At 37.4% G+C, this 13,313-nt stretch overlaps 1 protein-coding gene across 1 annotated transcript in view; it reads right to left on the minus strand.

The window, feature by feature from the left end:
- The window catches only part of LOC144962101 (uncharacterized), a gene marked incomplete at its 3' end in the record, with an annotated part of 41,232 nt that overhangs the window by 26,580 nt on the left and 1,339 nt on the right, over positions 1–13,313 (minus strand). The window contains exon 2 of the mRNA XM_078895063.1: positions 606–717. Coding sequence (XP_078751189.1) covers positions 606–717 — 112 coding nt within the window. The remainder of the gene's footprint in view (positions 1–605; positions 718–13,313) is intronic.

Below are 13,313 nucleotides of genomic sequence, written 5' to 3' on the forward strand. Positions count from 1 at the left end.
TTCAATGGTAACAGGCTTATAGGCTCTGATCTGATATTTGCAACTGCCGACCTGTGTCAATTTTACAGACCAAATTTTGACTTTTCCGACCTACTGATCCGTTACCTGACCAAAATCCGACTTATCCAAACAACCAGCGGCCATCCAACAAAAAACCGACTTAAACGACTTGCCTGGAAATTCTGTTTCATAATTTTTAGATTTGCCAGTAATTCTGTGCTCACTGGAGAAAATTTAACAAGGGGTTATAGCAAAACAATGTAAACCTCAACCGTATTTTTTAAAGAATAGACTATATCTTATAAAAGAGATTTTTTTTATACCAGAGTACAGTGAAAGAATGTGAATAAAAAGATATTAGCTTCAAGGCTGGCAATAAAATATAGAAATTATGAATTTAAAAAATAAAAATGAAAGCAGATTTAGATTTTATCCTGCATCATGTGCAGCATGTCAGTAAAGCAGGTGTGCCCAGTATACAAATAATTACAAAAAAAAAAAGCTAGATCTCTATGTAGCAAGTCTACTCAGTGTACCAATAATCATGAAAAAACTTTTTAAGATTTAAAAAAAAAAAAGCAATATGCAGTGTTTGCGGAACTTACAGATGCAGCTGCATATGGGTTTACTTGAGGCTGTGGCTGCGGTTGTGGTTGGTGAGGTTGATATCTTGGATCGTCCCACTGGGTCTTCTTGGTTTGATGGTTGATGAAGAAGCTGAGGTTGCAAAAAAACAAGGGGATCAGGTTTGAATTAGAAACATAACTGCAGCAGTACTCGTAACACTTATATAGGTCATCATATTCTATATTTGGCAAATTGGATTTTTAGTAACATTAAGGCTCCAAATCCATTGGGCCAATTCTAACCAAATTTTCCATGGTGTTTACAATTGACATGTAGATGGTTTGCGTGTATTATGAGAATGATTAGACATTGTGATGATTTTATCGAAAAAATCAAATTTGTTTTATCAAATCCCATTTTCAGCACATGGGTGGTTGTGGGTCAGTATGTCAATGTGGCGGGAGTATTTGAATTAAATCGATACAGGTAGTGGGTCCTATCATTACTTTGAATCCAAGCAATTTTTAAAAATTATAAAAACCATTTTCCCGGTGACTTCTACGATAAGTGAGCAGAGTATACACAATATTAAACGCAGAAAATCTCTCTCCATGCATAAATAAAAAGCTCTGTGGAGTTCTGCACAAAGTAAAAAAATGTATTGCCTATAGAAAGAATGAAAGTGATGTCACAAAGCTCTTTGTTATTATTTTTAGACAGCATTTGGTGAAAAGTTGTCAGTAAATTATATTTATCAGACTACAAGCGTTTAAGATTACACATTTTTGTGTGTTGATAGGTTAAATTTGGCTGGCAGATGTGAGTATTTTATCAAACACATTAAACAGTATAGATGTTTCTTTGTCACAAATCACTCTGATCAATATCAGATTATCATCGACCACTAAAAAAAAAGCATAAAAACACTCCTGTTTTTCATACAACACTGATTGATTAGACTGTCCTGGATGAGATGGGCATTATGCCATCCAATGTTTCAGTGGCCAAAGACAATTGAACAACCCAGGTAAACAACAACACCCCATTCCCATAGGTGACTGCTGCATTATATTGTGCCATCCCATTGGTGATTGCAACGCATGGCAGATATATTGAAACACCATATGCAAAAATTTTAAGAGTTTTAGTTTTATCTGAAGTTGTTTCTGAATTATGCTTGATTATCCGTTGGTTTGTAGCATTTTTCGGTCACAAGTTTTCCATTATTAATATTAACCATATAACAATTTTTCGTCACATTATTAGTCACAACATCTTAACCATGTGATGATGAGATGGAGTGATAATTTTTTCAAGGAGGCAATAAGCCCTTACCATCTTCTAGACTCAGAAGAGTTACATTTAGACCTTTCAATCTATCAAAAGGTCTACCTGGTTACGGAAGGGGGGGGGGGGGGGGGGGGGGGGGGGTGGTTCCATTGTATATTTGAATGGCCCCAATGTAGTTTTCATTCTGATTGACACCAGACAAGCCTCACCAGCATCCCAAATCTTTTGTAGAATTAAAAGATGTCATTAAATAAGGGCTTCTATTCTCCTAAGAGTCTAGAAACATGTATGTATGCGACCACTTCACAATGTATCTTCTCATTGAGAAGGGTGAAAAAATATCCTGGGTATAGTGATAATTTTGAATGGCTCCAATTTAGTTTTCATTCTGATTGACACTGGACAAGCCTCACCAGTATCTCAAAACTTTTATCTCTCAAGTGGAAGAAACCGTGATTGCTGAACAACAAAAAATTAAAAGATACCATCAATAAGGGCTTCTAGCCAACCAATAACAGACCTGCCAACATGGGATTATGCCAATCAGGGATTTTGAGGAGCAAAATCAGGGATTTTCCAACCCAATCAGGGATATAAGGAAAAATGTCCCCTTGTTCGTCATTGCCGCTTACTGAATTTCTTTAGTTTTTGCGTTCGTTTATTCCATGGTTTATTTATCTCCTTCGTGCCCTCCATTAACATAATCAATTTAAAGAATTTTTTTTTAAACGTCAATGTTCCACCGCCCTCTTTGGTAGATGCTGTGCATCACCACAAAGGAAATTTTTGCAGTGAAAAAATAGCGACGACCTCAAAATACAATTGACACGTGTCCCAAACTGTTCCATCAAAGGAAAATATTTACTGTTGGGCCAGACATCAAAGAGGTTGAAATTAAATAAGATCATTCTCTCCAATGTCTAATAAACCTCACAAAACCAATAAACAACAACCATAATCATAAATGCTGTTGGACACAAAAATCATTGATAAGTGTGCGCTTTATTCGTATTGATCATTATACATGTAGTTGTAATCGTTTTCTGGAATAATATAATTTGTTTCCGAGTGTTTTTGTTTACTTTAGCTATAATTGTTGACTTGACTAGGAGGCCAACGAAAAAAAAAAAAACAAGAGAGAGAGAGAGAGAGAGAGGAGAGAGGAGAGAGAGAGAGAGAGAGAGAGAGAGAGAGAGAAGGAGGGAGGAAAAAGAGAGAGAGAGGAGGGAGGAAGGAGAGAGATAGAAGGGGAGAGGAGAAGAGCGAGAGAAAGAAAGGAATAAAAAGAGAGAAGGGGGGGGGGGGTAGAAAAGAAAGGAAGAAAGAGAGAGGGGAGGAGAGGGAGATAGAGAAAGAAAGAGAGAAGGAAAAAAAAAAGAGAGAGAGAGAGAGAGTAGAGAGAGAGAGAGAGTAGAGATAGAGAAACATATAAAGTATGCGGAACGAGAGAGGGGGGGGGGAGAGAAAGAAAGAAAGAGAGAGGGGGAGATAAAGAAAGAGGGTAAGAGATATATATGTTATGTAGAGAAAAAGAAAAAGGAAAAAGAAAGAGTGAGAAGAGAGAGAGAGAGAAAGAGATGGAGAAAGGATGAAAGAAAGAGAGAGAGAGAGAGAGAGAGAGAGAGAGAGAAAGAAAGAGAAGAGAGAGAGATAGAGAAACAAATAAAGTATGTGGAAAGAGAGAGAGAGAGAGAGTGAGAGAGAGAGAGAGAGAGAGAGAGAGAGAGAGAGAGAGAGAGAAAGAGAGAGATTGAGAAAGAAAGAGAAGAGAGAGAGAAAGATTGAAAAAGGATGAAAGAAAGAGAGAGAGAGAGAGAGAGAGAGAGAGAGAGAGAGAGAGAGAGAGAGAGAGATAGAGAGAAAAGAGATAGGGAAAGAAATCAGGGGTGAGAATGAATGGTCACTAAAAAGGAGGAAATTTTTCAGCGCTAAGATCAAGAAGCATCCATGCAAAAATAACCTATAAATTCAAATTTCATCAATATATATTGTGATGCAATCCAAAATGTGTCTCAAAGCAATTTCTGACACCACTCGGAGGAATTTCAAAAACTGAAAGTGTAATTATAACATGGTGGTTGTAGTAATGGTAGTCGTAGGTATGATGATGTGGTGGTGGTTGTAGTAGTTGTGGTAGGGATGATGTGGTGATGGTTGTAGTAGTAGTGGTAGTCGCCACATCTCCCTTATTCACAGATTCACTAATGCCCACCTCCCATTGTTTCAAGTTGACCAGAGACGTCAACTTAAAATTTGGCTCACGTAAATTTCAGAAACAATTCCGAATAATTTCAATGCTTAAACAGGAATTTCTGCAAAGTAAATATAATCTATTGAGATCTATAATCATCCTAATACCCCTTGTTTCAAATCAAGTAAAGTTCCAAAACCAATTTCATTATGACGTATAAAATATAAAAATGAATGGTAGGGGTGGTGGTAATAATGATATGATGGTGGATGTTGCACTGGTGGCAGTAATGATAATGATGATGTATGTGGTTGTGGTGGTTGCAGAAGTGGTGGTGGTGATATTGTGTTGGAGGAGGTTGTAGTAGTGGTGGTAAGGATGTGGTAGTGATTGTTGTTTTAATGGTGATAGTGTTTTGATGTCGTCGTCGTGGTGGTGGTAATGATGGTGATGATGATGATGTGGAGGTGGTTGTAGTAGTAGTAGTGGTGGTCCTTCATGAAATGATGGTGTGCCGATGGTGGTGGTTGTTGTAGTAGTATTAGTATTAGTAGTAGTAGTAGTAGTAGTAGTAGTAGTAGTAGTAGTAGTAGTAGTAGTAGTAGTAGTAGTAATAGTAGTAGTAGTAGTACTGGCAGTGATGATGATGATGATGATGATGATGGTGGTGGTGGTGGTGGTGATAAGGTGTGTACTTGGAGATGAAAAGAGAGATTGATGGCTGATGTGAAAAGGATATGATCCACTTTATAGATTTAGGTTTGTCTGATAGAAGGACAGATAGAGTGTGTGTTTGTGTGTGTGTGTGTGTGTGTGTGAGAGAGAGAGAGAGAGACAGGGGGAGAGAAAGAGAAAAATATGAGAAAGAGAGAGAGAGAGAGAGAGAGAGAGGAGAGAGAGAAAGAGAGACTGCTCCAATTGAATATAGTGATAGGTACAGAAAGATTAGGTTAAAGTATTGAGTGAACGTTATTGTTATGTGTGTTGTGTTTTATTTGTTAATCGTAAATATTAAGTTAACGTATGTTTCATGTTGGCAATTGCCAGGAAATTAACATTTAATTGAATCATGTGTGTGTCTGTGTCACTGTTAAGTATAGGAAGATGAAAAATGAAAACATATTGTGGCTAAAGAACTGGGTGCTCTTTACTGATTTGTGTGTGTATGTGTGTGTGTGTGTGTGTGTGTGAGAGAGAGAGAGAGAGAGAGAGAGAGAGAGAGAGAGAGAGAGAGAGAAGAGAGAGAGCTCAACGTAAATTTAGTGATGAGTACAGAACGATGAACGTGAAAAATTAATGAAGCTAAAGAACTGAGTGAACTTTATTGATTTCTATGTGAACGTGCATATGTGTCATGTGTGTGTATGACAGTGAGAGAGAGAGAGAGAGAGAGAGAGAGAGAGAGAGAGAGAGAGAGAGAGAGAGATTGAAGTCAAGGTGTTTCTGATGACCTGTTATTGGTAAGTAGTGGAGGATGAACATGAAAACTAATCGGGACTAAACAAATAAGTGTACTTTATTGATTTGTGTGTCTATGGGTGTTTGTGTAAAGAGAGATAGATGGATAGAGAGAGAGAGAGAGAGTTTTGAGCTATTAGTTCGAAGGGTTTTTACGGCGCTTGCTTCACTTTTACTTGTAGGTCATTTCAGCACCACTTAAAAGGTAGAAATGGGTCTGTAAAAAAATATAGATTTAAGTAAATCAAAAGTACCGGAGAAAAGGTGAAACTAGTTCAAATAGGTGACTTCAAACTAACTACATTGATAGTTTGATCTTGGAGTCCGTTTGTGAGAAACGGACTCCAAGATCAAACTATCAATGTAGTTAGTTTAAAGTCACCTAAAAGTTTCACCAAGTCACAAGCACAGAATCCTTGTGAGATTAATACAAAATTTAGAACAACAAATCTAACGTCACACAAAAGAGAGATGATTTACGAGGACAAACATATCATCTCCCAAAAACCATGACTATACATTTAATTGGTTCCCTCCCTGCCAATGAATCTGGCCAGGAAACGGATCAAGCCAAGACAAAGACAGAAAGCAATTCTGATCTATGCAAGTAAAGATCCCACCAGGAAGATGATGTGATAGTGGTGCTTGCACTAGAGGTGGTACTGATTATAATGATGACAGTGATGATGTGGTTGTGGAGATGGTGTTACTGATGATAATGTGATAGTTGCTTTTGTAGTCGTGATATTTGTGGTGGGGATGGTCATGATATCATGATGGTTCAGGAGTGAGAATGACTGGTCACGAAAATGGAGGAAATTTTTCAGCGAATAGTTCAAGACCCATCTATGCGACGATAACGTATAAATTTGAATTTCATTAAAATCTACTGAGATGCAATCCAAAATGCGTCTCGCAATAATTTCTAACACCACTTGGAGGAATTTCAAAAGTTGAAAGTGTAATTACAACATATTGTACTTGCAGTTAAAAAAGGTAGCGGTAGGGATGATGATGCAGTGGTGGTTGAAGTAGGGTCGTGATAAGGATGATGATATGGTGGTTGTAATTGTAGAGGTGTTGGGAATGATCGTGTGGTGGTGGTTGTAATAGTTGTGGAAGGGATCACGTGGTGGTAGTAGTAGTAGTGATAGTTGGGATGATGTGGTGGCGGAGGATGTAGTTGTATTGGTAGTAGGAATGATGATGTTGTGGTGGTTGTTGTAGTAGTGGTGGTAGGGATCAGTGAAGATAATGATAATTTGTAAAAAAGGAGGAAAATCTATCGGCCCGTCTGTCAAGCCCAAATCTAATGCAAAAAATAACATAGCTATTCATTGTTACTTAATATTACGTCATATATTACTAACTTCTAAAACATGTCTATTCTGATCACAAGATATAAACTGACTTTTTGTAAATATAATTTATAAAATTGTCATTTCCAATTAAACATTGTAGAGCTCTATAATGCTTCCCACTATATCAAGATATTATAATAAACTTTTGGCCAAAAGGAGGTATTTTTTTATACTACAAACACGGCTAGTGTGTGTGTGTATTACTGCAACCTTGTGGTTATGCAGCTTATGAATAATAATCTTTAATCAATTGCAAAACATATTCCATCAAATGAGCGAATCTAAATCAAAATCAGCCAAACTTACTGTTGTATTTTCTCTCTATTACAAAGTGATATCTATAAACATAATAATGTGAAGTAAAAAGGTTGGCTGAGAAATAAAATATGGAAAAGAAAGAAAGAAAGAGAGTGAGAGATAGATAGAGATAGAGAGAGAGAGAGAGAGAGAGAGAGAGAGAGAGAGAGAGAGAGAGAGAGAGAGAGAGACCACTCTGATTTTTGTTTTAATTGGTAATCAGAAATAAGTTGTAATGAATTCAATTGAATTCAGAACAAACAAACAAACAAACAAACAAAAAGGAGTACAAAGCTAGATGGTACAAAAATATTGACACCCATTTGCTCTATCCCCTTCCCTTTTGATCATCTTTTCATCCAAGGCCGTCATGGGTATTGTACCACTATTCACATTTGGCACCAGTGTGTCTAGACTAATGTCATGGGCATGGGAATGTCATCAAAAATCATGCAACAGAGCAGAGGTGTCAAAAATGACAAAAGACATATTGGTGATTTTTCAGCTAAACTACCTCTTAGCCGAAAATGTTTGACACGGCAAAAACAGCTGAAAATTTCAGAAAAATCCTAAAATCACGGAATTTTGCGGATCCGCGGAAGATTATCATCACTGAGGGATGATGGTGTGATGGTAGTTGTAGTAGTAGTGGTTGTAGCTGTAGTGGTGGTAATGGTCGGGATGATGATGTGGTGGTAGTTGTCGTAGGGATGGTGGTGGTGGTAGGGATGATGATGGGGTGGTTGTAGTATTAATGGTGATAGGTAGGAATGATGATGTGGTGGTAGTTGTAGTAGTGATGGTGGTGGTGGTAGAGATGATGATGTGGTGGTGGTTGTAGTAGTAATGGTGATAGGGATGTTGATGTAGTGGTTGTGGTGAGTCTTTTTAAAAGGCGGAATTGTGATGGTGATGGGCGGAGATAAAACACTGTTTAGGCAGAAATCCGCCTTTAGGCGGAAGATTCTCAGCCCTGGAAATGGATAGAGAAAAAATGAAAGAAAGAATGAGTGAGTCAGTGAGAGAGAGAGAGAGAGAGAGAGAGAGAGAGAGAGAGAGGGAGAGAGAGAGAGTGAGAGAGAGAGAGAGAGAAAGAGAGAGAAAGGGGGGGGGGAATGAATGGATGAAAGATATAGAGAATGAAAGAAAGAAAGGGATAGAGAAAGAGAGAGAGAGAGAGAGAGAGAGAGAGAGAGAGAGAGAGAGAGAGATACCGGCGCACCTGAACTAAGCGAATGAGGGTCATGTAGCTAATGGCGTGCATCCCCAGTGTGTTACATTATCGCCCCGCTGCTCAGCCTATCTTTCACTATTTATAAATCTATGGGTTGAAGTTGAATTGATGCAGTCTGAGCAGTGGATCCAAAATTTTAAGAAAGTAATCGATATATTGTATTGCCAGTTCGTACCCAAAAGAGGACCGTTAAGAGTAAAAAGTCGATCCCGACATTTTACCGTATTTCTGTCATCGAATACCCTTGAATCGCACGTGTATTCGTAAATTTAAAAATTTGCGCACAAAAATTTTTTTTTTTTTTTTAAAACATCGACATTGACAATCCGGGATTATCAGATCAATTCCGGGAGTCCGGGATGTTGGCTTAAATCCGGGATAATCCCGGATTTTCCAGGATTTATGACAGGTCTGCAATAATCTAGAAAAACAGTTATGACCACTTCCCAATGTACTCGTATCTTCTCATTGAGAAGGGTCGTGATATCCTAGGAGTTGAATACTATTTGACAATCATACTTTCCTGAGCTTTATCTTCTGTCATTGAGAATTAAATGAGAAGGATTGCAATATCCTGGAAGCTGAATACTATTAAATATGTTTATTAGGCTTAACTTTGATCATTGTCTCAAGAATGTGCTTGTAGCGTGTGGGTCTACAACCCCAAACAGCTTCTTGACTCAGAATCTAGACGTAGAAACAAATCCATGCTTGGAGCCAGTTCCAATTTTTTCATTCGCTACATTAAATTTCTCACCCTCCTTTATTTTTCTATAGCCACAGAAGTTGAGTTAAATTTTATTCAACTTATATATATATCATAAATTTTGTGTTGATTGACCTATCTTCCTGTTTATTGAACGGGCAGCTGTGCTTGTATTTGACTATCTAGTGATCATAAAAAATTGGTGTTGCTCCATCTAAGATGCCGGAACTCGTTACAAAGAAATATAGCAAATTTGTTTGTATGTTTTTAAGGGTTTTACGGCGCTTGCAACACATTTAGGTCCTATCAGCGCCAGTCAAAAGGAAGAAAATTGGAAAGTGAAAAGATTCTAGATGTACAGTAAAAAGGACTTGAGGAAAAAAGTAAGATAAAGGGGAGTGGTTCAAATAGGGAACGGATGTAGATTCCAAGAGCACACCATCAATGTATTTAGTTTGAGATCACCTAAATGTCTCAACCACACACCAGCACAACATCCCACAATGAGGAATACACTCAAATGCTTATATTATACATTCAAAATAACAAATATAATAATACATAACAGAGAGATGATTTACAAAAAATCTCCCAAAACTAACTATGAATTTGACTGTTTCCCTCCCAGCTAGGACTCCGGCCAGGGCCAGGGCAAAACCAAGTAATCTCATTCCAAGACACATACAGAAAGCATGTTGGAAAACAGATATAAGGGGATAAAAGACACAGTATGTACCCCCCTGCCCACTATGGAAGGTTAAGAACCCCACCCAGATATAGCAAATTGTGTCAAATTGGAGTGTGAAGACATGAAGATAAGAGACACCGCAAATGTGTGTTGGGGCAACTGCCGTACGCCCTACCAATTCAAGACTATGTGAACACTTGAACCAACATGGTGAAGCAAGAGGTAAAAGACGACAATCATGAAATGGGGAATCCACTTGATTGCCACAGGATGCAGCGATCGAAATAGAGAGAGAGAGAGAGAGAGAGAGAGAGAGAGAGAGAGAGAGAGAGAGAGAGAGAGAGAGAGAGAGAGAGAGAGAGAGAGAGAGAGAGAGAGAGAGAGAGAAGAGAGAGAGATGGCTTCAGTACACGACATAACTATAGTACTGGCTATATGAATCCTTTAATCAGTATTGTTTGTTATCCACGGTTTTACGTTTCCCGTAATTTTTTATTTTAATTTTTGGCTTTTGGATTCAGATTTGGATGTTTTTATGTAAGGCTCTATGCACTTTACTCTATTTCATTACACAGTTTATTACTGTACGAATGTACATCTACCGATGAGAAACAAAGTGGCAATTTGGACTCGACTCTGAATAGTCTCCCGTGGCTATTAACACTCATAACGCGCAGTGAAACAGTATGGCAGTGGGCAAAGGGTGGAACTGATAAAGAAACAGAAGAAGAGTTCAGAAGAAATTCTTTTTTTTTGCTCATATCAGACTGACTCAGCTCATAACCCCTGCTCTGGATCATAGAAGGATTGTTTCATGTCTAACGCTATCAGAATATGTTATTCAAAAACAAAAAAATTTATCCTGATTTTGTTTGGACATCGCATTGTTAATTAACAAAGCTTTTCCTTTAGACCACATTTACTTAAACTGATTTTTGTTACTTCTGAAGACTTTTAAATCTGTTCCTATTAACAGAGTATAGAGTGTCCAGCGAATTCAGGCTTACCGTCTACAACCAATCAAAGAGACTTGCCAAACACATTTGTCAACCTATTTAAAGACAAAATCCATAACATTCGTTCAGAACTAGATCGGCATGAACCATTTATAGATACAAATACATTCTGTGGCACCCCTTTAGACAAGTTCCAACCAGTTTCACCTAGTTTCATAAACGAGTTGATAAAAAAAACCCCATTAAATCCTGCGACCTTGATCCCTACCAGCACAGCTTTTGGCCAGCTCCATCGATACATTATTACCATCCATTACATCAATCATAAATACATCCATACTGACGGGCAAAGTTCCATCGTGCTTTAAAAGTGCCCTCGTCAAACCACTTCTGAAGAAACCATCACTGGACCACAATATATTAAACAATTATCGTCCTGTATCAAATTTACCTTTTTTGTCAAAACTTTTGGAGAAGGTAGTTCTTACACAATTTACATCTCATCTTAAGAACAACAGTTTGGAACAACCCTTTCAGTCAGCCTACAAACATCAACACAGTACTGAAACGGCGCTTCTTAAAATCTTTAATGACTTGCTATGTAATGCTGATGCTAACAATATCAATGTATTATGTCTTTTAGATCTTTCAGCTGCCTTTGACACCATTGACCATGACATTTTGTTAAGAAGACTAGAAAATACGTTCGGCATAAAAGGAATTGCCCTTAAATGGTTTACATCATATTTACAGGATCGATGGCAGACTGTCGTGGTGAATGGTGTTCAGTCAGAACAAGTTTTACTAAATTTTGGAGTGCCACAAGGCTCTGTTCTTGGCCCTGTCCTTTTTACCGTATATATGCAGCCACTTTCTAGTGTGATATCCAGATTCAATCTGAGTTATCATTTTTATGCAGATGATACGCAAATATATGATTCAGCACCCCCTTTGTAATTTACAGTTTTTAATAGAACGAATTACGAGCTGTTTTAATGAGATTAAATCTTGGATGTACCACAATAAGTTAAAATTAAATTATAGTAAAACTGAGATTTTAATGTGTGGAAGGCCGAGTATCCTTAAACAGGCAAATAAATCACCTATTAATCTCGGAAATAGTACAATAGAATTTTCAAATTAAGCAAAAAACCTTGGCGTCATCATTGATAAAGATCTTTCCATGACAAGCCACGTGAATAACACCATACAATCTATGTACATAGAAATGAAAAAAATAAGCAAAATTCGTAATTTAATACCGAAGCATATAGCAGAACTTTTAATTAATTCCCTTGTTTTATCTAAATTGGACTATTGTAACTCCCTTTGGGCGAATTTAGCTAAAGACAAAATTAGCAAACTTCAGGTTGCTCAAAATAACGCAGCCAGGCTCATTGTACGCAATAACAAAAAATACCCGTCAGCAACTCTTCTTCTCCGTGAGTTACATTGGCTTCCTGTGGAAAAAAGAGTTGCCTATAAGATTTGTACTGTTGTCTACAAATCCCTGAGCACGAACAGTCCCTCCTATATTAAAGACCTTCTAAACATATATGTCCCCAATAGAAACTTGAGGTCAAGCAATGACCAATCAATCCTTGTCAAACCTAAGCCATTGCGTAAAACAGGTGAACAATCTTTTCAATTTTCGGCCCCCATTTTTGGAACTCTCTCCCATCACACGTGAGATGCTCGGATTCCTTGACAACGTTCAAATCTCGCTTAAAGTATTATCTTTTTACGTCATAATGTTGCAATATTATTTTCATATTTTGTTGTTGTTAAATTGAATTCGTATCACGTTTCCTTCACACTTGTCTCACTGTAATATGTTTTGTTTTATATCACTGTAAAGCGCTTAGAGCCTGTGACAACGGGGTAAAGCGCTATATAAATGCCATTTATTATTATTATTTAGTGCCTTTGATGATCTAGGGTGTGGATAATTCTTCCATTGATCAATGATCAATGATTTTGTTTTATATCACTGTAAAGCGCTTAGAGCCTGTGACAACGGGGTAAAGCGCTATATAAATGCCATTTATTATTATTATTCAGTGCCTTTGATGATCTAGGGTATGGATAATTCTTCCATTGATCAATGATTTTGTTTTTCTTATCATATAAAGCGGGTTTAGACTACTCGTTGACAGTTACTATATATATTGTTACTTTGATTTCATCAATTCTGTGTAATTATCAATATTTAAAATATAAAAATTAAAAACTATACTGCCATGGAAGACTTCTATTCAGACTGAGTCCAAATAACCTGTTGACTGCTCATGCGCATTGAAATTTGAGTCTGAATAATCACGGGAGACTTTTCAGACTTAAGTCCAAATTGCTGCAGCCCATGAAAAAACCACACAATACTCTATTTTAATTTGTCTTATCATCATCATCATCATTGCCTTTTCCATCCTGGGTCAGGGTATATCCATAGCCCACAGACAAACATTTTCCATCCTTCTCTAACCTGAGCTAACTTTTTTATCTAGTTCCACGTCTTATCACTTCAGTGTATATCAGCTTCTTTTATTCTTCTCCATGTTCCTCGTG

Source organism: Berghia stephanieae, unplaced genomic scaffold (genome assembly GCF_034508935.2).
Source record: "Berghia stephanieae isolate SIO BIC M18660-M18661 unplaced genomic scaffold, UCSD_Bste_1.3 scaffold6, whole genome shotgun sequence".
Lineage (NCBI taxonomy): Eukaryota > Metazoa > Mollusca > Gastropoda > Nudibranchia > Aeolidiidae > Berghia > Berghia stephanieae.